The sequence below is a fragment of the Mustelus asterias genome, chromosome 1 (genome assembly GCF_964213995.1).
Source record: "Mustelus asterias chromosome 1, sMusAst1.hap1.1, whole genome shotgun sequence".
Taxonomy (NCBI): Eukaryota; Metazoa; Chordata; class Chondrichthyes; order Carcharhiniformes; family Triakidae; genus Mustelus; species Mustelus asterias.
In genome coordinates, this window is record NC_135801.1 from 117451703 (window position 1) to 117479040 (window position 27338).

The following is a 27338-nucleotide window of genomic DNA, read 5'->3' on the forward strand; positions in this document are numbered from 1 at the left end:
TAATCCTGATCACTGCAGTGTTTAAAAACAAAACACACAGGATTAGCATTTGCAAATTGGGGCATCTACATTTTGCTAAACATGCTGATCTGTTGCACCAACACAAAAATAATGGGCTTGACCTTGCAGAACTGTTAAAAGGGAAGCCCATGCATGGCTGCGTAACCTGTAAGGCAGAGTCATGCGAGTTGGCCCAGGGTTGAGGATTCTCCTTTGGGCCGCATGGTTTGCAAGTTCTGCGGTCACTTTTGTGTCGGCATTCTGAGTCACATACTGCATCATGTCACCCTGGATCTGCTCAGGACCTTGGACTGGCACAGGGCACCCTGCAATTACCTATTGTTGCTGGATCTACCTCAGTGCAAACAAGACAGAGTTAGATGCCATGGCTGGAATTGTGACAGTGCGTCACAAGAATGGATGGATGTGTTGGCTAATGAATGGCTGGGGAATATGGAAACATTGTGTGATGAAACCTCCAGGAATACTTAAAGTAAAGCAATCAAAGCACTAAGGTTAATTTAAGTGGAGTTCCTGATGGTAGATGAAAATCTCAGCGATAGAATTTGAAAATGAGAGAATTCAGACCACTTTAGGATTAATATCAACACTCTGGGCCCGATTTTACCATCACGTTGTGCTTGTTTTCGGACGCGAAAACTTGGTAAAGTCAGGGGTGAGGTGAGTAGCGCGATCCGTGCCCACCTCCGCGCCGGTTCCCCCTTTATCAAGGCCCGAAAATGGCCACGATCAGGACTGCACCCGAAACAGGCGTAACGGCCATTTAAATGCACTTGCATGCATTTAAATTGACTTAATGGGCTGCACGCCCAACTTTACCGGCACATCCCCCTTTACCACTGCGTTCACCCATCCAGAAGGTGGGGGGGGGGGGGGGGGGGGGGGGGGGGGGGAGGTGAAGGGAGAAGGTGGGTCCATTGCCACTCTGCCTGAGATCAGTGGGGGAAGAACGTAGGGGTGGGGGGGGGGGGGGAAGGAGTCTGCTGCCACTCTGCCTGAGATCAGTGAGGGGGTAAGGGGGTCCGCTGCCACTCTGCCTGAGATCAGTGGGGGTGAGGGGCCTGCGATCAGGCTGGGTGCCGGGGTGTGGGGGGGATAAGGGGGTCAGAAATGTTGTGGGGGTGGGGCAAAGTCTGTGGGGGACAGGGGAAGGCATTATCCAGCCCGGGTGGGATGTGGCAAGGGAGCAGCATTCTCGCTTTTTTTTGTGTGTATGCACAGTTGGAAATGCCGATCGGAGCTGCAGCGTTTCGGGTGCGATAAGCCCCGCCCACAGGCTTGTGCAGCACGATTTGGAATTGCTGATATTTTTTTCAGTGCGTATGGGGGTGCCTGAGAACGGGTCTAAAAGTTGGACCTGAAACACTCCCAGTTTCAAGTCCACCCCAGCACTTAGAATCAAAATGGTAAAATAGGGCCCTCTGGTTGGTGTGCCCGAGGGTTAACTAAAACTTGCAACTTGTTAAGTTACAACATCATCTCTCTGCTGGCCAATTCACCCACTCGGAGTTCCACTCGTATCCCTCTAACTCACCCTGGAGACTCCCAGGATTAGGCTCCTACAGGCTGTTCTAGAAATTTGGGAACAACATGTCCTTAATGGACATGGCACAATTACGGGACAATCCATTAAAATGTGACTGGTTGGTCACCCCGGCTCGGCCACTTCCCTGCACTGTAAGATTGGGGTTGCCAACCCTCCAGGATTGGCCTGGAGTTTCCAGGGATTGAAGATCAATCTCCAGGACACAGTTGTGTGTGACCCTAGAGAAAACTCATTGGGACATTAGAAAAGATTGTGGGGGGATTTTCCAGTCCTGCCAGAAAGCACGCTGTGACGGGGGTGGAAAATCCTGTCCCGTTTCTTCGAACATTTCTCTTTATTACATATGAAAATATTTAAAAAGTGATTTGGTTAACAGTCAAGCATCATCCAATTGATTAATCTTTTTGCTTGCCAATGGGCAGAGGTAGACAGTGTGTCACAAGGATGGATGTGTTGGCTGATGAATGACCGGAGAATGTGGGAAAGTTGTGTGATGAAATTTTCAGGAATACATTTAATCACAGTTGGCAACCCTCTGTGAGGCTGCTGCTCCTCTGATTTCCTGCCTCCTCTCTTTTACAAGACAGAACAAAGCCCCACCATAGCTGCCGGATTGTGCCCAGTAGTCATCTCCTGCCTCTTGGCATCATTCAGTGCCACTAATTGAGCAGTGAGCTGAGCACTGGTCCAAGAAGGCATCAGCAAATGGAGATAGAGTCACATGAGTGACGTAGATGTGGCCAGGTTTGCATTCTGAAAGTTGTGGAGTTCCTGATGGTAGATGAAAATCTCAGCTATGATTTGGAGATTAATCCCTTACTCATAACGTGGGGATGGAGAAGTGGCGTGTAGGTTATCATTGGGAAACACTCATCTGCTTCCCAATGGCTGGTTAAGACTGGCATGCTGACAGACAGCTGAAAGCACATTGCTAACTTGCTTCTCAGCCACACTTGACACATTGCCATCTCACACCACGCTAAGTATGACAATGGAACGAAAGCAATTTTAACAACCAGAACCTATATTCATATAACCTGTCCTAATAAAGCATGAAACAGCGGCATCATTTAAAAGGAAGCGGGGAAGAAAACCAGAAGTAAAAGAAGATATTCATAACACAAGACATTTGGAATTGATCTGTTGGCTTCTTCAACAGCTTCTGCGACTGGGGCAAGGCTGACAGCCACAAATCTGCCTTAACCATTCCTTTGCTAGGGAGCCCCTAACTGGGACAGTCATATTTTCTATTTTCTCACACCAATCATCCTTGCAAAGGTCTGTGACTAGAATAACTGTTAGACGAATATTGTCTAAATGTACCAATAAAGACATCAAATGCACTTTGAAAAAAAGTCACAAACAAAAACAGAAAATGCTGGAAAATCTCAGCATCTGTGGGGAGAGAATGGAGCCAACGTTTCGAGTCTGGATGACCCTTCATCAGAGCTCTGCTCATTTCTGGTGCTGAAGCAATGGCACCGGAAAACACGCTCAGGCCCGGTGGTACCCAGCACGGATCATGCTAATCAGGCGCCACTTAAATCTCCTGGCCTGCTACGCTACAAAATCAGCGGACGGGAGAATCGCCCCCGAACACTTGAAATGCTATAGCATACAAGGTTAAGGACCAAATGCTGAAAATGGGATTAGAATAGATAGGTGTTTGGTGGCTGACACAGACACAATGGGCTGAAAGGCCTCTTTCTGTGCTGTAAAACTAATGACTCTATGACTTATCAGTTTACTTACAATAGGTGAAAACTGGTATTTTCTCCCTTGGTGGTCTGTTGATTTTTTTTTTGCTTTTAGTTCATAATCAGTTTCATGATCGTGTTCGTTTTTGGGTTATAATAAAAATAAAACATTTCAAAGATAGCAATTGTTGCACAGACTGGGGGATTGTTGATGGGATGATCTTTCAGATTTTCATTGTGATATGAGCTGGGTGCCAATAGGTGTCATGAACCTTGAACAGCTGAGTATTATTTCAGGCATCAGGCTCTTTATTAGGTACCAGCTGGTGAGTAATTGTTGACCTTAATCTCAGCATTTATTGTTTGAGGAATCCGATTAAGCTGACCACCCAAGCCGTCAGTAACAGTTTGTCTTTGGCATGTAATCTCTTCTAAAGTGGACTCAAGTTTTTAATCTGCTGCTTATCACAACTGCTTGTTCTACTAATGCTGACAACACCTTAAAATGTCCACTTTGTGACACAGGCATTGTCTGTTCTATTTGGTAATGCTTTGTGTTGTATAATTACTTGTGTAGGGGCACAGGGGTATAATCTGAAGCTCACCTTTTCCATGAACCTTACAAATGTTGTGAAATGAATTCTCCAGCTCAATCCACTGGTGAGGTCTTCCAGGCTCACTGAAGGTGACCCCCGGTCCTGGAATGTAAATTGCCATTGGTTTGGGCAAGACCGGAAGATCCCCCAACAGCCAACGGCGAGCTGCCTGCGCTGCAGGAAAACCCACCACAGGGGAGCTGGAGAATTCTGCCAAAGTTTTTAAGCATATTATCGTCTATTTAGACTGCAGACCTATGTGTAGCAATTTTAATTACAGGTTATGCTCAGTTGTTCCTGGCCAATACAACTTCCTGGATCAAACGGGTTTGTGCTGAATAACAAGTGAATTAGAAACATAGAAAAACTACAGCACAATACAGGCCCTTCAGCCCACAAAGTTGTGCTGAACATGTCCCTACCTTAGCGATTACTAGGCTTACCTATAACCCTCTATCTTACTAAGTTCCATGTACTTATCTAAAAGTCTCTTAAAAGACCCTATCAAAATTGCCTTATCACAAGTGGGTAAAATTTTCTGTTTACCAGGTACTGGAATCCCTATAACCCTGTGCATTGATCATGGCCAATCCACCTAACCCGCACATCTTTGGACTGTGGGAGGAAACCGGAGCACTCGGAGGAAACCCACACAGACACGGGGGGAATATGCAAACTCCACACAGACAGGGACCCAAGGCCGGAATCGAACCAGAGTCCCTCGCACTGTGAGACAGCAGTGCTAGCCACTGTGCCAACGTGCCATCACAGTAACCTAGCCGAGGTTAACATTGGAAGAAGTGATGGGCATGCAACTCAAAATTCTTCTCACTTTCCAGCAATGAATTTTAACTTTGGCACATTAATCAGTTAGCTTTCCTGTCTTGTTTTCTGGATAAGAATCAAGAACAGCCTCATAACAGCTCATGTGCTCTGAAACTTGAAATATCTAGGCTTCAGGAACTAGAGCAACCGTCTCAATGAAGATAAATTGTTTCCACATGACCACCACGTACTTAACACACCAGATTGTCAAACAAGTCAAAATTGAGCAAAATCTTCTGGTCGGGAGTGTTGGGGAGGGATAGTGGGAATTAAGCTGATTTTGAATTAATTTTTAAAAAGCCAGTGTTACCACATTAAAATAAATTGATGTAAAGCTTCAACAGCAATCCAAACTCCTTGGTAATTGTGCTGTTTGTCCTGCAATGAATCTCCTATCTGTTGCATTACAGTTCCTTTTCTCCCCAATGCCTGCTCTGGTGTTGAAGGTAGCCTGCTATTTTGAAACGTGGTTTCACAGGCACTGTTGCTCTTCCAATAACTCTTCCAATTAGAATGGTAAACTATTAGATTGTATAGAGCCATTTCTACACTGTCACTGACTGGATGGAGCCATTTCTACTCTGTCACCGATTGAATGCATAATTTATTACCTCAGGATTGTCTGGTACCCATCTGCCATTCTACTTGTGATTAGCTATACATCCTATCAGAAATTGGCTCATGAACTGTTACTGATTGGATACACTCATTTCTACACTGTCACTGATTGGATACTGTATGAAAAGGGATTGATGGATTGGTCACAAATTCAGAGCAATGTTTGTTCTGTGAAAGCATGATGGGTGTGTTGCAGTGACAGTGCTAAGCTGAAGAGAATTATTTACACTGAACAAATTAACTTACACTGAAATAGAACAACTTGCATTGAAATAGAACAATTAATCACAGCAAACTGTCTGAAACCAGACAGGTAACCGCAGCAAGCTGGGAAGAAATCCTTATATGACTAAGTCAATGCAGAACAACTTGGGAACATGCTAACCAATCGACAGTCATCCATCCGCCCAACTAACCAGAACAGGTTTGTGCTTGAGCTCTTTTACAATCTGCATTCTGTACGTTAATCCTGAAAAAAACCCCGCACAGCAGCACTCAAAGATAATATACAGAAGATATGTATCGAGGGGAAGAATCTCGGTGAACCATGCAGGACCTACAGTTTTCACAGATACAGATACCTCTCAGGTAGTCTATGATTTTATTTTAAAATTGTATAGTATCAACTGGAAGAGTCCCAGTGAACCAAGTATGAAGATCTCGGTGAAAGATCATCCCTAAGCAATCCTCCGTCATCTCAGATTGACCACTGAGGAGTAATTGTTTAACTTAATTGAAACTGTTTTGTTTAGAATTCTCAATAAAAGGGTTGGATTTAATGGAGATTGCGTCGATCATAATTCTTGGTCTCCAAATTTAAGAAAGTAAAATCATCTACACTACACATTATTCAAATTGGATGTCCAGATTTCTACACTGTCACTGATTGGATAGACTCATTTCTACACTATCACCAATAGGATAGACCCATTTCTACAATGTCACTAATTGGATATTATTATGATCTCATTTGAAACCAGTAACCTATTTTTTCAAAAAGCAGAAACCTGCAGTCACTGTTATTTACTGAAAGAATGAAGCCACAAGGAAACACATTTTTACAATACTGGAGTCAAACAAAGCAAGAACTAAATTCTGGCTCGGGTAACCAAATATTCTCTAAAATCCATAATCAACATAATCATAGAATCCGACAGTGCAGAAGGAGGCCATTTGGCCCATCGAGTCTGCACTGACCACAATCGCACCCAGGCCCTATTCCTGTAACCTCATGCATTTACCCCAGCTAGTCCCCCTGACACTAAGGGTCAATTTAGCATGGCCAATCCACCTAACCCGCACATCTTTGGACTGTGGGAGGAAACCGGAGTACCTGGAGAAAACCCATGCAGACACAGGGAGAAAGTGCAAACTCCACACAGACAGTCACCCAAGGCCGGAATTGAACCTGGGTCCCTGCTGCTGAGAGGCAGCAGTATTAACAACTGTGCCACCGTAGCGGTTTCCTCTGGATGCTCCAGTTTCTTCCCAAAGTCCAAAGATGTGCGGGTTAGGTTGATTTGCCATGCTAAATTGACCCTAGTGTCAGGGGATGGGCAGGGTAATTGTGTGGGGTTGTGAGAATAGGGCCTGGGTGGGATTGTGGTTGGTAGAGAGTCGATGGGCCGAATGGTCTCCTTCTGCACTGTAGGGATTCTATGAACATAAGTTAAACATAAATTAACAGGAAAATCGCAATTGATGATATACTATAAATAACACATTCAATAACAGATAAAACCTAAGATCTTAACAATTGACTCAGCAGTCCATTCAGTATACAAAGTCCTTCAAAACTCTGTTTTCCTCTTGAAGAATTTCAGCTCCTCTTCTGTACCAATCAGTGACAACATAGAAATGAATCTATCCAATTAGAGGAAGCCCACGAGCATGGTCTTCACAAAAAAAAATGGAACACACCTCCTCAACTCTGCTTATAACAGTCTTGATGTGGAGATCCTGGCGTTGGACTGGGGTGAACACAGTAAGAGTTTTAACAACACCAGGTTAAAGTCCAACAGGTTTATTTGGTAGTAAATGCCATTAGCTTTCGGAGCGCTGCTCCTTCATCAGTTGGAGTGGAAATCTGCTCTCAAACAGGGCAGAGACACAAAATCAAGTTACAGAATATTGATTAGAATGCGAATCTCTACAGCCAACCAGGTCTTAAAGATACAGACAATGTGAGTGGAGGGAGCATTAAGCACAAGTTAAAGAGATGTGTATTGTCTCCAGACAGGACAGCCAGTGAGATTCTGAATGCCCGTGACCGCTGAAGTGCTCCCCCACAGGAAGAGAACAGTCTTGCCTGGTGATTGTCGAGCGGTGTTCATTCATCCGTTGTCATAGCATCTGCATGGTTTCCCCAATGTACCATGCCTCGGGACACCCTTTCCTGCAGCGTATCAGGTAGACAATGTTGGCCGAGTTGCAAGAATAGGTACTGTGTACCTGGTACTAGGTGGGGGAGCACTTCAGCGGTCACGGGCATTCAGCCTCTGATCTTCGGGTAAGCGTTCTCCAAGGCGGCCTTCACGACACACGACCACGCAGAGTCGCTGAGCAGAAACTGATAGCCAAGTTCCGCACACATGAGGACAGCCTAAACCGGGATCTTGGGTTTATGTCACACTATCAGTAACCCCCACAGCTTGCCTCCTGGACTTGCAGAATCTCACTGGCTGTCCTGTTCTGGAGACAATACACATCTCTTTAACCTGTGCTTAATGCTCCCTCCACTCACATTGTCTGTATCTTTAAGACCTGGTTGGTTGTAGAGATTCGCATTCTAATCAATATTCTGTAACTTGATTTTGTGTCTCTGTGCCCTGTTTGATAACAGACTTCCACTCCATCTGACGAAGGAGCAGCGCTCCGAAGGCTAATGACATTTGCTACCAAATAAACCTGTTGGACTTTAACCTGGTGTTGTTAAAACTCTTACTGCATAACAGTCTTGGCATAGAGCCACCAATGTTATCTATCAATAGCAGAAACAGCTGCAGAAACTTGTTATTTGTCAATTCTCAGCTTCAGGATCTTGTCTCTGTCACCTTCACACTTCCAATACTGCACCACTCGGATCATCTTCATCTGACTTCTGATGGCCTTGTCTCCTTTCTATGTGGTTTCAGCCAGGTTCAGTCTACCCAAACATTGGTTCCCAATCTCAGTCATAGTTTCCTAAGAAACTGTGTGTGTGTGTGTGTGTGTGTGTGTGTGTGTGTGTGTGTGTGTGTGTGTGTGTGGGTGGAGGGGTGGGGGGGGGGGCAGTTTCCTTTCTCAGTTTCCCTTTACAATTTTGTCTCACAAAATACAAACTTTGAAACACACATTCCATCACAATAACCCATTTTCTACACTCATCAATTGATTAAATACACACTTTTCTAAACAGTCAGTGACTGGATACACATATTTCTAAAATATCACCAATTGGATACATAACGTATTACCATGGGACGGTTTGGTGCCCACCTTATGGCACAGTGACATTGTAGTTAGCACTGCTGTCTCACAGCGCCAGGGATCCAGGTTCGATTCCCGGCTTGGGTCACGGTCTGTGTGGAGTTTGCACATTCTCTGTGTCTGTGTGGGCTTCCTCTGGGTGCTCGGGTTTGTGCAGGTTAGGTGCATTGGCCATGCTAAATTCTCCCTCAGTGTACCCGAACAGGCGCCCGAGTGTGGCGACTAGGGGATTTTCACAGTAACTTCATTGCAGTGTGAATGTAAGCTACTTGTGACACTAATAAGTAAACTTTACCATTCCATTTGTGGTTGGATCTATATCCAATCAGGAATTGTAATCAGCAGAATACTATTAGAAGACATTGTAAAAGCACAAAAACGCTGTCTAATATTTTGGCTCCAGTCACAGTGAGCAGTGATTCTTACAGCAATACTCTGCTTTTTTTTCAAAAACTGTTTCACTTGAATAGCACCGATACATGACTTATCAAAGAATGGATCTGTCAGGTAAATAAATGCACTCCTTGTCACGACAGAAATATAATTTCTCTGGAAAAATCAGTCCCCAAGTAAAATGAACAAGATTTTCTGCTCTCAATTCTCATTGGTAAAACACCACTGTAAACTGGACAGACATTCCAGATTGTCACCTCTGTGTGGTCTGACCCAAGTCTGCTGGTGCGGAGCAGAGAGCAAATAATTCAAGACATTAGGAACAATGTGAAAGGTTAAATTAAATTACACAGCTGGCTACATCTGAATGCCTTTAATTCTTCCCCTTGTCAGTGCAACCCTGGTAATGTAGTAATCAAAGTGTAATGGGGTCATTACTCATCTCTACAAACCCTGCTCATCACAAACCAAATCCTGCCAAGAGAAAGAGATACCTTTTCAGACTCATCCATGCCAAACACTCCCTATAAGCTTCAGTTGCTGTAAATTTCAAAACTATAAATTCTAGTCGTGCACTCAGGCAGAAATGTGATAATTCTTCACGGTTTATTTTCCAGGCCAGGCATGCTTATTCGATCTCTACTCTGTTGGACAGTTTTGTTTACTGCCTTTACTCGAGCTGTTTACATGCAACTCACTTCAGCACTAGTTATACTTTTTTAATGTCATAGGTTTGCCCCTGGTCAAATCCATACCCTGCATGGAAAAACTGTGCTGGATTGCAAACCCACTGTGTCAGTTCAAAAACCAACAATTTTTGCCTTGTACTTTAAGCTGAAGTTTCGGTGCAATATTAATGGCTTTCCCATGTAACGCCTATTCTGCCTCTGCCGCCTTGATGTTGAAACATTGCCTCCTAACATTCCTAATGCACTAATGGGTTAGTTAACATCATTGGCTGAGCACAAAGTGACAAGGATCACGTTTGGTCCGTGTAGGATTTATGACAATGTTTGGAGCATAGTTGGAAGGCTAAAATTGGCATCAGAACCCTTAGGAAAGAGGAAAATCAGCCAGAGTCCAGATTGCTGTCTCGGGACTCTTTCTAGTTAGTGAATATGTGTGTGTATCAGGTAAGGATTGGCTTCGCTATCTTCCACTATGTGAAAGGTCAGGTGGAAATACAAGTTGGTTTAGCTACTGTAGGTCTGCTGGTGTGCTTGAAGCCAAACCTTTGAAAAATACAACAGCTTCAGGAGAGTAGAGGGGAGAGACAGACTTTCGGGGAAATAATTACTGATGCCCTCAGTCCACAGCAACAACTTGTACTTTAATAAATATGATAGAATTATTATTCAAGAATACATATCTCCCCAAGTACTGGCTGCAGGCTTCACTCTAAACTCTCACATACACAGGACTTAAACAACTGAGTAAAACCTACAATGTGAAGAACATGAAAGCTAAAAGAGATAATATTTATTAAGATTTCACATGAATTTCATGTATACCTAATGAAAAATAAAACAGTTAGAAAATCAGAAATGGAGTGAATCAGACGAACGGACCTTGGCATACAATCTGATCTGCATGAATTCTTCTTTATTATTCATTTGTGGGACATGGGTGTCGCTGGCTGGCCAGCATTTATTGCCCAGCTCTAGTTGAGAGTCAACCATATTGCTGTGGCTCTGGAGTCACATGTAGGTCAGTCAAGGCAAGGACAGCAGATTTCCTTCCATAAAGGACAGAAGTGAACCAGATGAGTTTTTCTGACAATGGTTTCATTCTTAATTCCAAATTTTTTTCATTGAATTCAAATTCCACCATCTGCCTATGACTATGTGGCCAAATAACCTTCCAACTCGATTTTCAAGTTTGCTGATGCCACCACTGTTAAGAGTCGGATCTCAAACAATGACGAGACAGATTACCGGAATGAGCTAGAGAATCTGGTGAACTGGTGCAGCGACAATAATCTTTCCCTCAATGTCAACAAAATGAAGGAGATTGTCATCGACTTCAGGAAGCAGTGGAGAACATGCCCCTGTCTACATCAACGGGGATGAAGTGGAAAGGGTCGAGAACTTCAAGTTTTTAGGTGTCCAGATCATCAACAACCTGTCTTGGTCCCCTCATGCCGATACTATTGTTAAGAAAGCCATTGGACTTCCAATGGAAGAAGGATGTACTTTAACTAAATGCAGCGTTTTATGGAAAAGTGGCACTTTTTTCCTTTGTTGTTTGCTTTCTTAAATTTGGAAGATTATTGTAGAGATTGATAAATGGCTAACTATGTTCAGACAGACTATTAAGCCCATGGCCGGAATTCTCCAACCTCACCTGCGGCTGGGATTCTCCAGTCCCGCTGCTGTGGATAGAGATATGACTGAGTGCCAAGTTCTCCATTCTCATTGGCAGCGGTGGAGGGATGTACAATATCGGAGAATTCCAGTCTATGTATCCCTGGGTTCTTTTTACTTAAATGGATGTCAATTAAGTAACTTAAATGCAGCATTCTAATTCATTGGAGGATAAAGCTGTCTGAAATAAATTGGATTTTGAAAAATAGCTGCAATGAGTATGTGCAGTGAAATTGCCAACACATTCTTTTTCAATGAATTGGTAAAATTGTTGAATGTAGCAAACAGAATAATTCTTCCTTCAATTTTGCTCAATCAAAAAAATCATGGTTAGTTTGGCTTGTGGACCAGAATAATCTGCACACCATTCATGCAACAAAATGCCACTATTTCAGTGGATGATTTGAATGCCAAGAAACCAATGACTGTATTCTTGTGGTAGGCTTTGTGAGTTCTTGAAAGGTCACCTTGGCATCAAAGTTTAAGTTTATTTATTAGTGTCACAAGTAGGCTTACATTAATGCTGCAATGAAGTTACTGTGAAAATCCCCTAGTTGCCACACTCTGGCACCTGTTCGGGTACACCGAGAGAGAATTTAGCATGGCCAATGCACCTAACCAGCATATCTTTCGGACTGTGGAAGGAAACTGGAGCACACATAGGAAACCCACGCAGACATGGGGAGAACGTGCCAAACTCTGCACAGACAGTGACCCAAGCCGAGAATCGAACCCTGATCCCTTGCGCTGCGAGGCAGCAGTGCTAACCGCCATGGCACCCAGTTGAGAACAATAACGATAATCTAAGGTTGATGGCTGACTCTTCTTGCAGGACCCTGGTTCAAATGATCTACCATAGTTAGATCTTCCCTGTAAGCCTGAGCCTTCCCAAGCCCTAATCCTCCATTATGCCTGATTAATTGACTCAACTTGGAAGAGCATCTGCTGGGAGTTATGTGCCATCAATGTCCGCTTGTTCTCCTGGTTGTTTATTGAGGTGCACTAATCAGTGACCACACCAGATGCTCTCCTCTAATACTAACCATTCATTTAACTAACCATTCATTTAACTTACCTGTGCCAAATCTGACTTAGAAATTTTTTTATTTGTGATTTGATTCTGCGGCTGTGGATGACTGCATGAGTTTATCATCAATTACCCTAATAAGGTCTTGACAAGTAAAACATAGTATGTGCTTTCTACCAACATTAGGCCACTTTTTCTGCATTTTCTCACTGAAAATATCAGGCGAAAGAAAATATGGCCCTTTGGAAAAAAGTTAGCACTGATAAAGCTACATTCTTAGCATAAAGATTGCTGCAATTTATAACCACCTGTCTGTTCTATGAATTATTTGCTTTGTTTAAATGTTCCAAACCTACCCCAGCCTTTGGTTTAGCCCCCGGACCTGCCATGGGGGATGTGGATCCAAGTGGTGAGTGCACAAGATGAACCTTCTGGTTTTGACTGATTGCAATCACATCTGCTCCATTCTCTGTATCAGACTCCAACTCCTGCCAATAGACCGTGGGAAACATCATAATGTTAACCCTTGCAAAACAATAATAAAATAAAACAAGAAAGACTTGCAGTTATTTAATACCTTTCACGATTTCAGGATGTGCCAAAGCATTTTATAGCCAATGGAGTACTTTTGAAGTGTAGTCACTGTGTATTGTAACTCCTCAAAAATGAGTATGTCAGTGACTCGCAATCACATCCCATGTCTCTAATTGACCTCGGGATGTGATTTTGAAATACTGCACATCATCTGACTGCCATAATTGTTTTGGAAATGCTTTGTATAAGAAACTTCATTGTGGTAGTGACCGTACGTACTGCTTACACAAAACACAGATGGAATAACGGGGGAATTCTCAGAAGTTGCTTCAGCATTAAGTATTGTCTATTGAGAATAGAATGAGCAAAATTTATCAGAAGTATAACACGAATAGTTTAAAAACAAAGCATCATCAATGGAATTTCATTTTAATCACAGATTTGTGAACATTTTGAACTTAAAATTTGGATGGCTAATCTAAGGAGTGTAGTTCACTATAAAGGCTTTTGTCAGTGTCAAATCTTGAACTTTTGGGAAAATCTATGAGATTATTACTACTTTCCTGTATTATTCTGCTGCATGGGTTTATTACCCACTCACTCAAGTGGATATAAAAGATCCCATGAGAAAAATTCAAAGAGGAACAGTGAGATATGCTTGGTATCCTGGCCATCAGTTATCCCTCATCACAAAAGCAGATTATTTGGGCATGATCATCTTGCTTTTTGTGGAAACTTGTTGTGCACAAGTTAGCTGACATATTTCCGACATCTGCGGCTTGGTGGGGGTTTGGGGGAAACAGTTTCTGTATGAGGGACTCCCGCAGAATGTATGTGTCTTTTGCAAGTTCTGTTTATTCCAATTCCGAAGTGCAGAATGGAGAATTTATCTCAACATATCAAGTCCTGTTAACAGCACGTTCCACTTATGAGGACACAATTCTTTGAGAATTACAACATTGTGAGAACAGCAGCTAGATTGTTATGGTAAGTGATCTTATTTCCCACTTTTAGTTTGCTCCTGGATATTCCTAAAGGTACTGGTTATTGTTAGGGTATATAGTTAATACCTAGTACGCCACTCAAGCAACTGGTCTTCTGGTGTGCCTCTAGACAGTGAATGATGGTAAACTGTTTTAATTGTGACAAGTATTACATTTAAATGCAGTCAAGGGACACAATCAAATACATGCAATGAACACAACTCCATTTTTTATCTTGTAGGGGCATGTTAGTATGTAGCTAGATTTTTATTTATTACTTAGTCCTTGTGGGGCCCAGTAAGATGTGACTGTAATTGGAGTCTCTAATGTGAACTGAACATACATAGCATCGGTGCCCAACATTTGCTGAGCTGCATGTAGATCCTTTATACCTTTTTATGGTCCATGCTGAATGTTGGTAATAATGAGAAGCTCAGCGCACTTTCTTAAAAAGCCACCACTAATGTACCATGACAAACAAAAATCATATAAAGGAAACTTAGCTAATCAGATTAAAGTGACATTTCCAAGTGTGGTGATGCCCTCCAATGCCTGGTGTGCCCACAGGTCTCAGAAGACCTGAAGTATCCTGGTAGGCACTACATGCTCTCTCTCCAGGGACACCAGGGTGTGGACGTAGCCATAGAAGAGAAGCAGGCACCTGGGCTGAATGAATTGCCCTCCCCACTCCCCCCTACCACACTTTGACCATTTGTTGCCTGGAGCTGTTGATGGCCACCTTGACCAGATCCAAGAACAATCCCATGATGAGGTCCCCAAATCTGCCAGCTCCAAAACTCCAAAGGGCCAAAGATGAGAAGATGTAGCCAGAAACTGAGCCACAACCTCATGAGATCAGGGAAATAGGGCTGCAACACTGCAATTTATATGGCTGTGAAACATCCACCCCTCCTAGCCATATACAGGCTGCCTTAACCATTGATTACATGGAATTGTCATATGCCTCTTACATACAGAGCCACCCTCTGGGGGCTTCTGCCTCGTCTAAATGGCAGGATGGAATGCCACACCGTGTCTGGATGACCAACGAGGATGAGGAAGTGGAGAGTAGAATGACATGGAGGAGATATCCTGAAAGAAGGCTCAGTTGAAATATTGTCTTTTACGCCTGGCTTTCAATTCAATTGAGCACAAACTGAATAAAACAAACTATGTGAATTGTGAAACAGGTAATGTCACTTTCATGAAGAAATTGCAGAGGAAGATGGGATGTGGCGACGTGCCCCGTTGTGGCGATGGGGCGGGGGGGGGGGGGGGGGGGGGGGTGCGCGGGGAAAGAGTTATCAGAGGTCACATGTCCCACTGGGATAGTCGCGGAGAGATGATTGTTTGACACTTGGAATTGACAGTTGGAGTCTGGGAGTCACTGAGTTTAAGTTGTCTTATCGCTGTCCTATATATAAAATAAATCTTCTGTTCACTTATCTGCCTTACTGTTCGTCAATTCCTCACAGTCATTGCATGAGGTAAAGTGGAACTTTTTTCCGTCATCTGCTATAAGTTGGCAGAAGAGTCATTGAATCACAGCCCTTTTAAGAAATGCTACTGCAACAACTTGGGTGCCAAAATGAATTTAATTGGGATGTTGGAACCATTTGACCTTGAAACAGAGCAGTGGATCCAATATGTGGAGTGTCTCTGATTTTTTTTTAGGGCCAATGAAATCGGCGAGTGGAAAAGTAGAAGGTAATCCTCCTAACAGTCTGTGGGAGCTCAGACTTATTGGGATGAATTTTCCCAATCTGCCCACCATGGGAATCATATGGGATGAGGGGCGGACCATGGAAAGGTCCGTTGACCTCAGGCGGGATTTTCCAATTTTGGGGCACGCACGGCTGGAAAATCCCACCCATCATCTAATTTGAAGTCTGGTTTCTCCGGAAGCCCCAGATACCAAAACATTCGAGCAGCTGGTTGAACTGCTCAAGGAATACTATCACCCAAAACTATTGGTGATAATGCAGCCAAACAAATTTAATTTTACAGTGAAAAACCCAAGGGAGACTTAGCAGCGCTCATTGCAAGGTTAAGGAAGTTAGCTGAACAAGGTGAATTTGGATCAACATCAAAGGAAATGTTAGGAAATAGGTTGGCTTGTGGTATGAATAACCTCACCATACAAAAAAACCATTAGCAGACACAGAACTTATCTTGACAAGAGCGTTAGAGATTGCTCAGGCTACAGAAAGCACTGACAAAGGTGCATTAGAGTTACAAAGCATGCAGCTAGGCTAGGTCAACCAACTTTGGCGGGAAACCTCGGAGTCGTAGCGCCAGGGATAAGGGCGCTGAAAGCCATGAATCAAAGAGCAAAGCACAAAATAAGGGACAGAGATACAGAAAGTCCGGTCTGCAGTCCAAGAACCGAGAATAATGCTACTGGTGCGAGGGAAAACACCTCCAGGAGAGGTGTAAATCTAAAGATGCAAGTTGTTTTGCCTGTAACAGGAGGGGGCATATTAGGATCAACTACAGAGCCAACAAAACCTACCAAGGGCCAACAACAAAAAAATATACGACTTTGGTGCATAGTTTAGAAAACTACTCCAAAAAGAATCTGAGGTTTACAGAGTGAGTGATGCTAAAGCGAGCAAGTAAACCCCAATTATAATTGTATTAATGGTGAACAGTCGACTACTAAAAATGGAGGAGGATACAGGAGCCTCTGTAACTTCATAAGAGTAAGAAGTTTAACAACACCAGGTTAAAGTCCAACAGGTTTATTTGGTAGCAAAAGCCACACAAGCTTTCGGAGCTGCAAGCCCCTTCTTCAGGTGAGTGGGAATTCTGTTCACAAACAGAACTTATAAAGACACAAACTCAATTTACATGAATAATGGTTGGAATGCGAATACTTACAACTAATCCAGTCTTTAAGAAACAAAACAATGTGAGTGGAGAGAGCATCAAGACAGGCTAAAAAGATGTGTATTGTCTCCAGACAAGACAGCCAGTGAAACTCTGTGGGGATTACAGATAGTGTGACATGAACCCAATATCCCGGTTGAGGCCGTCCTCGTGTGTGCGGAACTTGGCTATCAGTTTCTGCTCAGCGACTCTGCGCCGTCGTGTGTCGCGAAGGCCGCCTTGGAGAACGCTTACCCGAATATCAGAGGCCGAATGCCCGTGACCGCTGAAGTGCTCCCCAACAGGAAGAGAACAGTCTTGCCTGGTGTTTAACTCAGTCTGTGTTTACCCCAGTTTACCCCAGTTTACCCCAGTACTGTGTTTACCCCAGTCCAACGCCGGCATCTCCACAGCCATGACTATCATAAGAGAACAGACGTATCCATATTTACAAGGTGAGGTTCAGCCTCTTAAATTTAAAAGCGCAATAGCCAGGCTGGCCACGTACACTGGAGAAGCCTTGAAGATACTCGGTACTACAGCAGCACCAGTAACCTTCATCACTCACCTGATGAAGTGGCAGTGCTCCGACAGCTTGTGATACCAAATAAACCTGTTGGACTTTAACCTGGTGTTGTGAGACTTCTTACTGTGTCCACCTCAGTCCATCGCTGGCATCTCCACATCATAGTAACCTACCAACATCAATCAGCCAGCCCAGTTGCCAATCATCAAGGTCAAGGACCAAGGGCCCAATCTCATTGGCCAAGACTGGCTCTATCAGATCCGATTAAATTGGTTGGAGATTTTCAGCATTGGTAAAAATTTTCATGGAATGTTAAGGAAATACGAAGAAGTGTTGCAGAACAAATTGGGCAAGATATCAAGGCAAAGATCTATGTTGAACCTAAGGTAGCACCCAAGTTGTACAGAGCTCATCTAGTGTCCTATACTTTACATGAAAAAGTAGAAGCTGAGCTCAAGTGGCTGGAGGAGTTGAGAATAATTAAGCCTGTGTAGTTTTCTAAGTGGGATGGCCCATTGTTCCTGTTGTTGAATTGGACTGGACTGTCAGGATATGCAGAGATAATAAACTAACTAACTAAGAACAGCCCCCTATCACACGGCCTCAAAACAGGTCAGCTGAAAAAGCTGTCCAGACTGTTTTTTTTAATAGCAATTTAAAAGTCCTCTGTGCCTTTACAACTTCAAATAGCTCATTTTCTTCTAGCATACAGAACAACTCTTCAAGCCACTATAAGAGTTACTCCAACTGAATTGCTCATGGGAAGCGCCTTCGAACTAAACGCGATCTAATATTTCAAAATTTGGTGGGGAGGGTAGAGGCAAAACAAGATGCACAGAAGAGATATCATGACTCCACCAAGGATGAGAGGGCTTTTCAGGTAAATTATTTAGTTTGTGTAGGAAATTTCAATACTGGTGCGAATTGGGTGCATGGGATGGCCGTGGCCAAGACAAGTCCAGTGTCATATGTAGTTGACAGACAAGGGAAGACAATGATAAAAGCATGTGGACCACCTGAGTAGAGACCATGCACAGTACCAAGTGAGCAATCTGACCCTGCTATACGCGCTAGTGTGACTCCAGCGATTGCCAGTGCCAGCGAATCCAGTAACCCTGAGGAGGGATGGTGTAACATTCTGGTGGCTATTGGAGAAGCTCCTGGCACTAGAGCACGTGTGCAAACTGACAACTTTCCTGCTGTCATTTCAGATGAAGCTACATTAACTAATGAAGCACCTGTTAAAGAATTGTGACGCTCTCAACGAATTAGAAACTCTGCAGATAGTCTCCCTTATTGAGAGCCTGTGTTAAGATCTCCCCACCCACCCCGCTGTGTAATATTGTAAATAGTTTTGTTATTGTAAAACATGAATTAAGAAATTGAAGGGGGAGGGATGTGGTGATATGCCCCTTTGTTTGCAGGGGGTGGGGCTCTTATCAAGGTCACAGGACCCATGGGGCCAACCACGGAGCGGTGATTGGTTGACAGTTGGAGTCCAGGAGTCGTTGAGTTTACAAGCTTTCTTACTGCTGTCCTGTGTATAGAGTTGCTTTTCCAAAATAAACTTCCTGTTCATTTATCTGCCTGGTTATTCATCAATTCCTCGCAGTCATTAAATGGGGAATGAATGAGAAAAAGAGGGAGAGGGTCGGGAATGAGGGAGAGGGAGAGGCAGAAGAGAAACATTATCATAAAAGCAAATTACTGTAGATGCTGGAAATCGGAAACATAGCAAAACGCACTCAAAAACTCAGCAGGTCTGGCAACATCATGGAGAGAGAAACAGAGTTAATGTTTCGAGTCCAGTATAACTTCTCAACTCATTATTAGTTGACAGAATTTATTGGTTTGTTTTTCTCTTTTAGTTTATTGTTAAAATAGTTGAATTGTTTATTGCACCTTGTTAAAAATGAATATCAACTCATTCTATGATTTCATATTTTTGTCTACAATTATTTGGAAGGTGTGTGGACTACTTCACTTTTGTTGTTTATATCCTGTAACTTTCAACCTTTGCAGCAGGAACAACTACTAAAAGCAAGAACTTCAGGCTCTTGTCCTCCCTCCCCAATCTGACCACACTGAAGCCAATTGTAGCATCACCACAGCTACCTGTCTGAGGTCAGTGAACTGAGCACAGGCACGTCAAAGGTAGCAGCAATCTAGCACTTTCCTGACAGAGCATTGTTGAGCCCACTGCATTTATACAAGCCACAGGGGCAGCAAGATAATAATAAAAATCCATTTTCATAGATCATATGATGTATGTTTTTTTGCTAATGTTTCTCCCATCCCTCTTCTCCTGAATTTGTTACAAAGGTACTTGTGAACAGCCAATGAGCATCTCATCACATGGCCACTATTTAAAATGTGAGTCTGGATAGTAGGTGTCGGCAGGAATGCAACTGTAATAGTTGAGCTTGGCATGATCCTGATCCTTACATTCACCCACATCAATTCTCCTACTCTGGTCATTAGGAATCATGTGCAACCATTGCCCCATCTCTCTTTGAGCTGAGATCAGCAAATATGCCATGCCCCAAGAGTTATGCCAGGGATCTTTCTGATCTGTATAACTTAGCTGTTCGCAAAGTAAACTAATTGAACCATTGGGTTGGCTGCAGCAGATTTATTTCTCTAAACTATTTTGCAGCTTTAGTATTGTTGCTCTAAGAATGCTCTGTTACTTTGGAATCACAGTATTAGTGTGTTTGCAAAATTCATTCCAACAAGACACTGTTTTCCTACATTACCATGAGGTGTCAGTGGGAGAAATGTTGGAGAATTTGTTAAGAGCAAAATTTTCCCCACATGGTAAGATAAGCTGACAGTGTATTTTCTAAAAACAGATTCCCTGTCACATAAAAATAATTTTGAACATTATATTGACAATGGTGAACATTGCTCCCATTTACTAAGAGTTTCCAATATTACATTTCTTATGTTCCTTGAATGTTTAAATGTTAAGAATAATTACCTCAGAAATGCCGAACTTTGCAGGAAAATGACAAACCCTTTTATAGCCCAACCCAGTTCAGGAAAAGTGTTATCAATAATTGAATTATTTTCACTTCCATGACTACAAGAGAACACTACAGATACTTGTAAGAAAGAACAGAGAGGGGATTGTCTGTTAGAAGAGTTCCCCTTTATTCTTCTGCTATACATAATTGTGAACTCTGTGCAACATATGCTTTGCATTTGGCATTCTCTTCCTTGCTGAATTTGCTCTTGATTTTTGCTTCAGCAGTGACGGATGGATTCTGGACTTTAACCAAGTACTATGTGTTCTGCCAGCTCCTGTGCTAATTCCTTCCCTTTCATGTGCACTGAGGACACATGGTGATGTCCTGCTCAGGCCCTGAGTGAGACATATTGAATTATTAAGTTTGCAATGGCTTAACTTATGTTTGATTGCATTACCAGCAAGATGGCCTGGTCAGAAATACACCTGCAAGAAACACTAATGTTTGATGCGACTTAAAATTACAACAAATATAAAAAGACCAGGACCATACTAAGAAGTGAAGGCCGAGCAATGATCCTGTCAGGGCCACTCAGCTCTTGACCGCATTACTGTTTTGGTCCAAACATGGACAAAAGTGCTGAATTCCAGAGGTGAGATGAGAGTGACTGTCCTTGACATTTAGTGTGGCATCACTCAGTGGACACGAGATTGTTTTGGCAGATAAGGCATTGCTCTTTGCTCATTCCTCTTTGAATGCTGTGGCCTGTCTGCTTGACCCTACCTGAATAATGGTTCCTTCCTTCCCTGTGAGAGTGCCTCAAGGTGGATAAACGATGGATCCGCACCAAAAACCGCCATCTTCATTCTTGGCCATGCTTCTCTGGTGCCGCTGAGACTGAATGGAGTTTTGGCTGCAACGCCAACCTCTCCGCTTGCAGAATCCTGCCTCATGTCCCCATCCTCAATGATGTGGGTTGCACATCAGTGTACCAGACAAGACTGAAGCATTTGCAATCATCTTCAACCAGAACAGTCCAGTGGATGATCGATTCAGGCCTCCTTTTGAGATCCCCAGCATCACAAATGCCAGTCTTCAGCCAATTTTATTTACTCCATATGATATCAAGAAATGGCAGAAAACAATGGATATCAAAGGCTCTGGACCCTGGCAACATTCCCGCAATAGTACTGAAAGCTTGTGCTCCAAAATTAGCCATGCCACTAACAAGGCTGTTCCAGAACAGCTACAACACTGGCATCTACCTGCTAGCGTAGAAAATTTCCCAAGATTTGTCCCGTACACAAAAAGCAGCACAAATCCAACCTGGCCAATTACTGCCCCTTTAGTCTACTCCTGATCATTAGGAAAGGATAAGGCGTTAGTGTTATCAAGTGGCACTTACCTGCTCACTAATGTTCAGTTTGGATCCTGTCAGGGCCACTCAGCTCTTGACCGCATTACTGTTTTGGTCCAAACATGGACAAAAGTGCTGAATTCCAGAGGTGAGATGAGAGTGACTGTCCTTGACATTTAGTGTGGCATCACTCAGTGGACACGAGATTGTTTTGGCAGATAAGGCAAAGGAGAGTCCAAAGAGCTTCTACAAATACATAAAGGGCAAAAGAGTAACAAGGGAAAAAGTAGGGCCTCCTAAGGATCAACAAGGTCATCTATGTGCGGGTCCACAAGGGATGGGTGAGATCCTAAATGAATATTTCTCATCAATATTTACTATTGAGAAAAGCATAGATGTTAGGGAACTTGGGGAAATAAATAGTGATGTCTTGAGAAGTGTACATATTACAGAGAAAGAGGTGCTGGAAGTCTTAAAGCGCATCAAGGTCGATAAATCCCCGGGACCTGATGAAATGTATCCCAGGACATTGCGGGAGGCTAGGGAGGAAATTGTGGGTCCCCTAGCAGAGATATTTGAATCATCGATAATCACGGGTGAGGTGCCTGAAGATTGGAGAGTGGCAAATGTTGTGCCTTTGTTTAAAAAGGGCTGCAGGGAAAAGCCTGGGAACTGCAGACTAGCGAACCTCACATCTGTGGTGGGCAAGTTGTTGGAAGGTGATGCGCTATCAATAAGGCGAAAGACTACCGATATGCCAATATAAGTGTAGGCTTTTATTCACAACAGAATCAGGAGCAGATCCCAACAATTAACCGACCTGACTGAACAAGGGGGAGGAGACAGCCACCTTTATACTAGGTGCTGAGGGGAGGAACCAAACTGGAAGGGGATGTGTCCAGGTATGGCAAACACACACAACGGTGGTCCATATAGGACAAAGGCACAACTGAGGTCCACCACATTCACCCCTTCCTTTTAAAAAAAACAACACGGGGGTGAAGCGGAAACAATATCACAAGTCCAGACGAACCGGTGGCTTGATCTGCCGTCGCGATCGTCGTAGTGCAGGTCGCAGAGTCGTCCGAGCAGGGAGCGATGTCGGCCCAGGCTCCGTACAATGAGCGTCAAGAGAAGGCGCTGGGTGGTGTGAAGCGGACCGATCCGTCGTCCCGTCCAGTCGTCGGGTACTGCGTGGCGACGGCTCCGGCGACTCAAGCGAGCTGTACATAGGGGCGAGAGGAGCGAGCAGTGGCCCTGGTGGCGTATGGGGAACAGTGGGAACCGGAGCTGGGGGGTGGGGGGCTGCAACAGGCTCTGGGCGCACTACATTGGAGACAGGGGCTGAGGGAGGAAGAGGCGTAGCAGTCTCCGAATGGACGACACCAGGGACCGTGGGGCGGAAGGACGTGGTGACCTCCGGGGCACCCGCGGGTGCCAAGTCACGGACAGAAACCGTGTCCTCCCGCCCATCAGGGTACGCTACATAAGCATATTGGGGATTAGCATGGAGCAATTGGACCTCCTCGACCAAGGGATCTGCCTTATGGGTCCGGACATGCTTCCGAAGCAGGACGGGTCCCGGGGACATCAGCCAATCCGGGAGCGAAGTACCCGAGGAGGACTTCCTGGGAAATGAAAACATCCGCTCGTGAGGGGTCGTATTGGTCGCTGTGCACAAGAGTGACCTAATGGAATGTAATGCGTCCGGAAGGACGTCTTGCCAACGGCTGACTGGAAGGCCCCTAGACCGTAACGCTAATAGAACGGCCTTCCAGACGGTTGCGTTCTCCCGCTCTACTTGACCATTGTCCCTGGGGTTATAGCTAGTGGTGCGGCTGGAGGCAACGCCTTTGGCGAGCAGGTACTGCCTCAGCTCGTCACTCATGAAAGAGGACCCACGGTCGCTATGAATATAGGCTGGGAAGCCGAACAGGGTGAAGAGCTTGTTCAGGGTCCGAATCACTGTAGCCGTGGTCATGTCCGAGCAGGGGAAGGCAAAAGGGAAACGTGAGTATTCGTCAATGATATTCAGGAAATAAACATTGCGGTTAGAGGAGGGGAGGGGGCCTTTAAAATCAACGCTAAGGCGCTCGAACGCGCGAGTGGCCTTTACAAGGTGCGCCCTACCTGGCCGGTAGAACTGCGGTTTGCACTCAGCGCAGACCCTGCATTGCCTGGTAATCGTCCGGACTTCCTCAAGGGAGAAGGGCAGGTTACGGGACTTGACAAAATGGAAAAATCTGGTGACACCCGGGTGACAGAGGTCGTTATGGAGGGACTGTAGCTGGTCTAGTTGGGCACTGGCACATGATCCACGGGACAGGGCGTCTGGGGGCTCATTGAGCTTCCCAGGCCGGTACATGATGTCATATCTGTAGGTGGAGAGCTCAATCCTCCACCGCAAGATCTTGTCATTCTTAATCTTGCCCTTTTGCCTGGTGTTAAACAGGAAGGCAACTGACCGCTGGTCCGTAATTAAGGTGAATCGTTGGCCCGCGAGATAATGGCGCCAGTGCCGGACGGCTTCCACGATGGCCTGGGCCTCCTTCTCGACCGAGGAGTGTCGAATCTCAGGGCCTTGTAAGGTCCGGGAAAAGAAGGCCACCGGACGGCCCCTCTGGTTAAGGGTGGCAGCTAGGGCAAAGTCAGACGCATCACTTTCCACTTGGAATGGGATGGATTCGTCCACAGCGTGCATCGCGGCCTTCGCGATGTCCGCTTTGATGTCATCGAAGGCCCGACAGGCCTCCTCCGCCAGGGGAAAAGAGGTCGATTTTAGGAGCGGACGGGCTTTATCTGCGTAACGGGGAACCCACTGGGCATAATAGGAGAAGAAGCCCAGGCATCTCCTCAGTGCTTTGAGGGTAGTAGGGAGGGGAAGCTGCATAAGGGGACGCATACGGGCTGGGTCGGGGCCAAGGACACCATTTTCTATCACGTACCCAAGGATGGCGAGGCGGCGTGTCCGGAAAACACACTTCGCCTCATTGTATGTGAGGTTCAGGAGAGTGGCCGTACGAAGGAATTTTGTAGGTTGGCATCATGGTCCTGCAGGTCATGGCCGCAGATGGTGACGTTATCCAGATACGGGAAAGTGGCCCGTAGTCCGTGCTGGTCCACCATTTGATCCATGGCCCGTTGGAAGACTGAGACCCCATTGGTGACACCAAAGGGGACTCGGAGGAACTGGTAGAGGCGGCCATCCGCCTCAAAGGCAGTGTATGGGCGATCCTCCGAGCGGATAGGGAGCTGGTGGTAAGCCGATTTCAAATCGATCGTTGAAAAAACCCTATAGTGCGCGATGTGGTTGACTATGTCCGCGATACGGGGAAGAGGATATGCATCTAGTTGGTTATACCTGTTTATGGTCTGGCTGTAGTCAATCACCATGCGGTGTTTCTCCCCCGATTTAACTACGACCACTTGCGCCCTCCAGGGGCTGGTGCTGGCCTGGATAATCCCTTCCTGGAGCAAACGTTGTACCTCGGACCGAATGAAGGCCCGGTCATCCGCACTATAGCGCCTACTCTTGGTGGCTGTAGGCCTACAATCCGGGGTGAGGTTATCAAATAACGGGGGGGGGGGGTGATCTTGAGGGTCGAGAGACTGCAGGTGGTGCGCGAGGGGCGCTGCCGTGACGGCGCCTTGCAGACGGAGAGCGGGGGATAAGGGCCATCGTACTGCAGGATGACGCTTCTATGATGGCTGAGGAAATCTAACCCCAGCAGTACAGCTGCGCAGAGTCGCGGCAGCACGAGGAGCCGAAAATGCTCGTAGACTGTGCCCTGTACCGTCAGCGTCACCAAGCAGCACCCGAGGACCTCCACTGAGTGAGAATTCGAGGCCATGGAGATGGTCTGGCTCCAGGGTCGCACGGGAAGGGCATATTGACGCACTGTGCGAGGGTGTATAAAACTTTCCGTGCTCCCACAGTCAAACAGGCAGTTTTCTGCATAACCATTTACCTTGATCTCCATTATGGACTTGGAGAGTTGATGTGGCTGCGACTGGTCCAGGCAAATCGATGCCACTGTTGAATTAAAGAAGAATCCATCTTCGTCGCCGTCTGATGACGTCACGGATGAAGCTTCCTGCTCAGCTTGCCTTGATGCCAGTCTCAAAGATGGCGACTCCCGCACTTCCGGTGACCGCATCAAAGATGGCGATTCCCGCACTTCCGGTGACCGCATCCAAGATGGCGATTCGCGCGCAGCCGCCGCCTGCATCAAAGATGGCCGCGCCCTCAGAGCACACATGGCTCCACGAGTCTTCAGAAGCGGCTTTGCTCTGCAGACTTTAACAAAGTGGCCTAGCTTACCGCATCCGGAGCAAATCGCGTCCTTTGCCGGGCAGTGACGCCGAGGGTGCTTAGGGAGGCCACAAAAGTAACATTTGGGCCCTGCTGGAGCAGCCGTCGCAGTGGAGCCGTCGGTGGAACGGGATCCAAGGTAAGACCCGAGATTATGGGAGGCTGCTTCTAACGTTTCAGCCATCGTGGCCGTTTTCCGGAGGTCTAGGTCATCTTGTTCCAGCAGACGCTGCTGGATGTATGTAGACTCAATGCCCGCAACGTAGGCGTCGCGGATCAGATCCTCCGTGTTCTGAGCTGCTGAAACAGCCTTACAGTGGCATGCTCGGGCGAGGACTCGCAGGGCGCGCAGAAATTGGGCGCACGATTCTCCTGGCTGCTGTTTGCGGGTAGTTAGGAGGTGTCTGGCGTAAACCACGTTAGGGCTCTTTCGGAACTGCCCTTTTAGGAGTTCGATAGCGTCCGCGTAAGTAGCAGCGTCCCGGAAGATTCCATAGACAGTTTCGCTTACCCGGGCGCGGAGCACGTGGAGTTTAGCAGCGTCGGTGTCGATGGCCGTAGCGGTGTCGACGAATGCTTCGAAGCAGTCCAACCAATGATCAAATTTATCAGAGGCTCCAACCTCTTGAGGGTCTAATGCTAACTTGTCGGGTTTTAGAAACTGCTCCATACTAGTAACTGTTGTGAATAAAATTGATGCGCTATCAATAAGGCGAAAGACTACCGATATGCCAATATAAGTGTAGGCTTTTATTCACAACAGAATCAGGAGCAGATCCCAACAATTAACCGACCTGGACTGAACAAGGGGGAGGAGACAGCCACCTTTATACTAGGTGCTGAGGGGAGGAACCAAACTGGAAGGGGATGTGTCCAGGTATGACAAACACACACAACGGTGGTCCATATAGGACAAAGGCACAACTGAGGTCCACCACAGAAGGTATTTTGAGAGACAGGATCTACAGGCATTTAGCGATGCAAGGACTGATTAGGGACTGTCAGCATGGCTTTGTGAGTGGAAAATCATGTCTCACAAATTTGATTGAGTTTTTTGAAAGGGTAACCAAGAAGATAGATGAGGGCAGTGCAGTTGATGTTCTCTACGTGGACTTTAGCAAGGCCTTTGACAAGGTACCGAATGGTAGGTTGTTGCATAAGGTTAAATCTCACGGGATCCAGGGTGAGGTATCTAAATGGATACAAAATTGGCTTCTTGACAGAAGCCAGAGGGT

At 45.3% G+C, this 27338-nt stretch overlaps 1 protein-coding gene across 2 annotated transcripts in view; it reads right to left on the minus strand.

Annotated features, from left to right (window-relative positions):
• The window catches only part of dlc1 (DLC1 Rho GTPase activating protein), a 476263-nt gene that overhangs the window by 316444 nt on the left and 132481 nt on the right, over nucleotides 1–27338 (minus strand). For both annotated transcript variants that reach the window (XM_078217495.1, XM_078217504.1), the window contains one exon: nucleotides 12911–13042. In XM_078217495.1, coding sequence (XP_078073621.1) covers nucleotides 12911–13042 — 132 coding nt within the window. The remainder of the gene's footprint in view (nucleotides 1–12910; nucleotides 13043–27338) is intronic.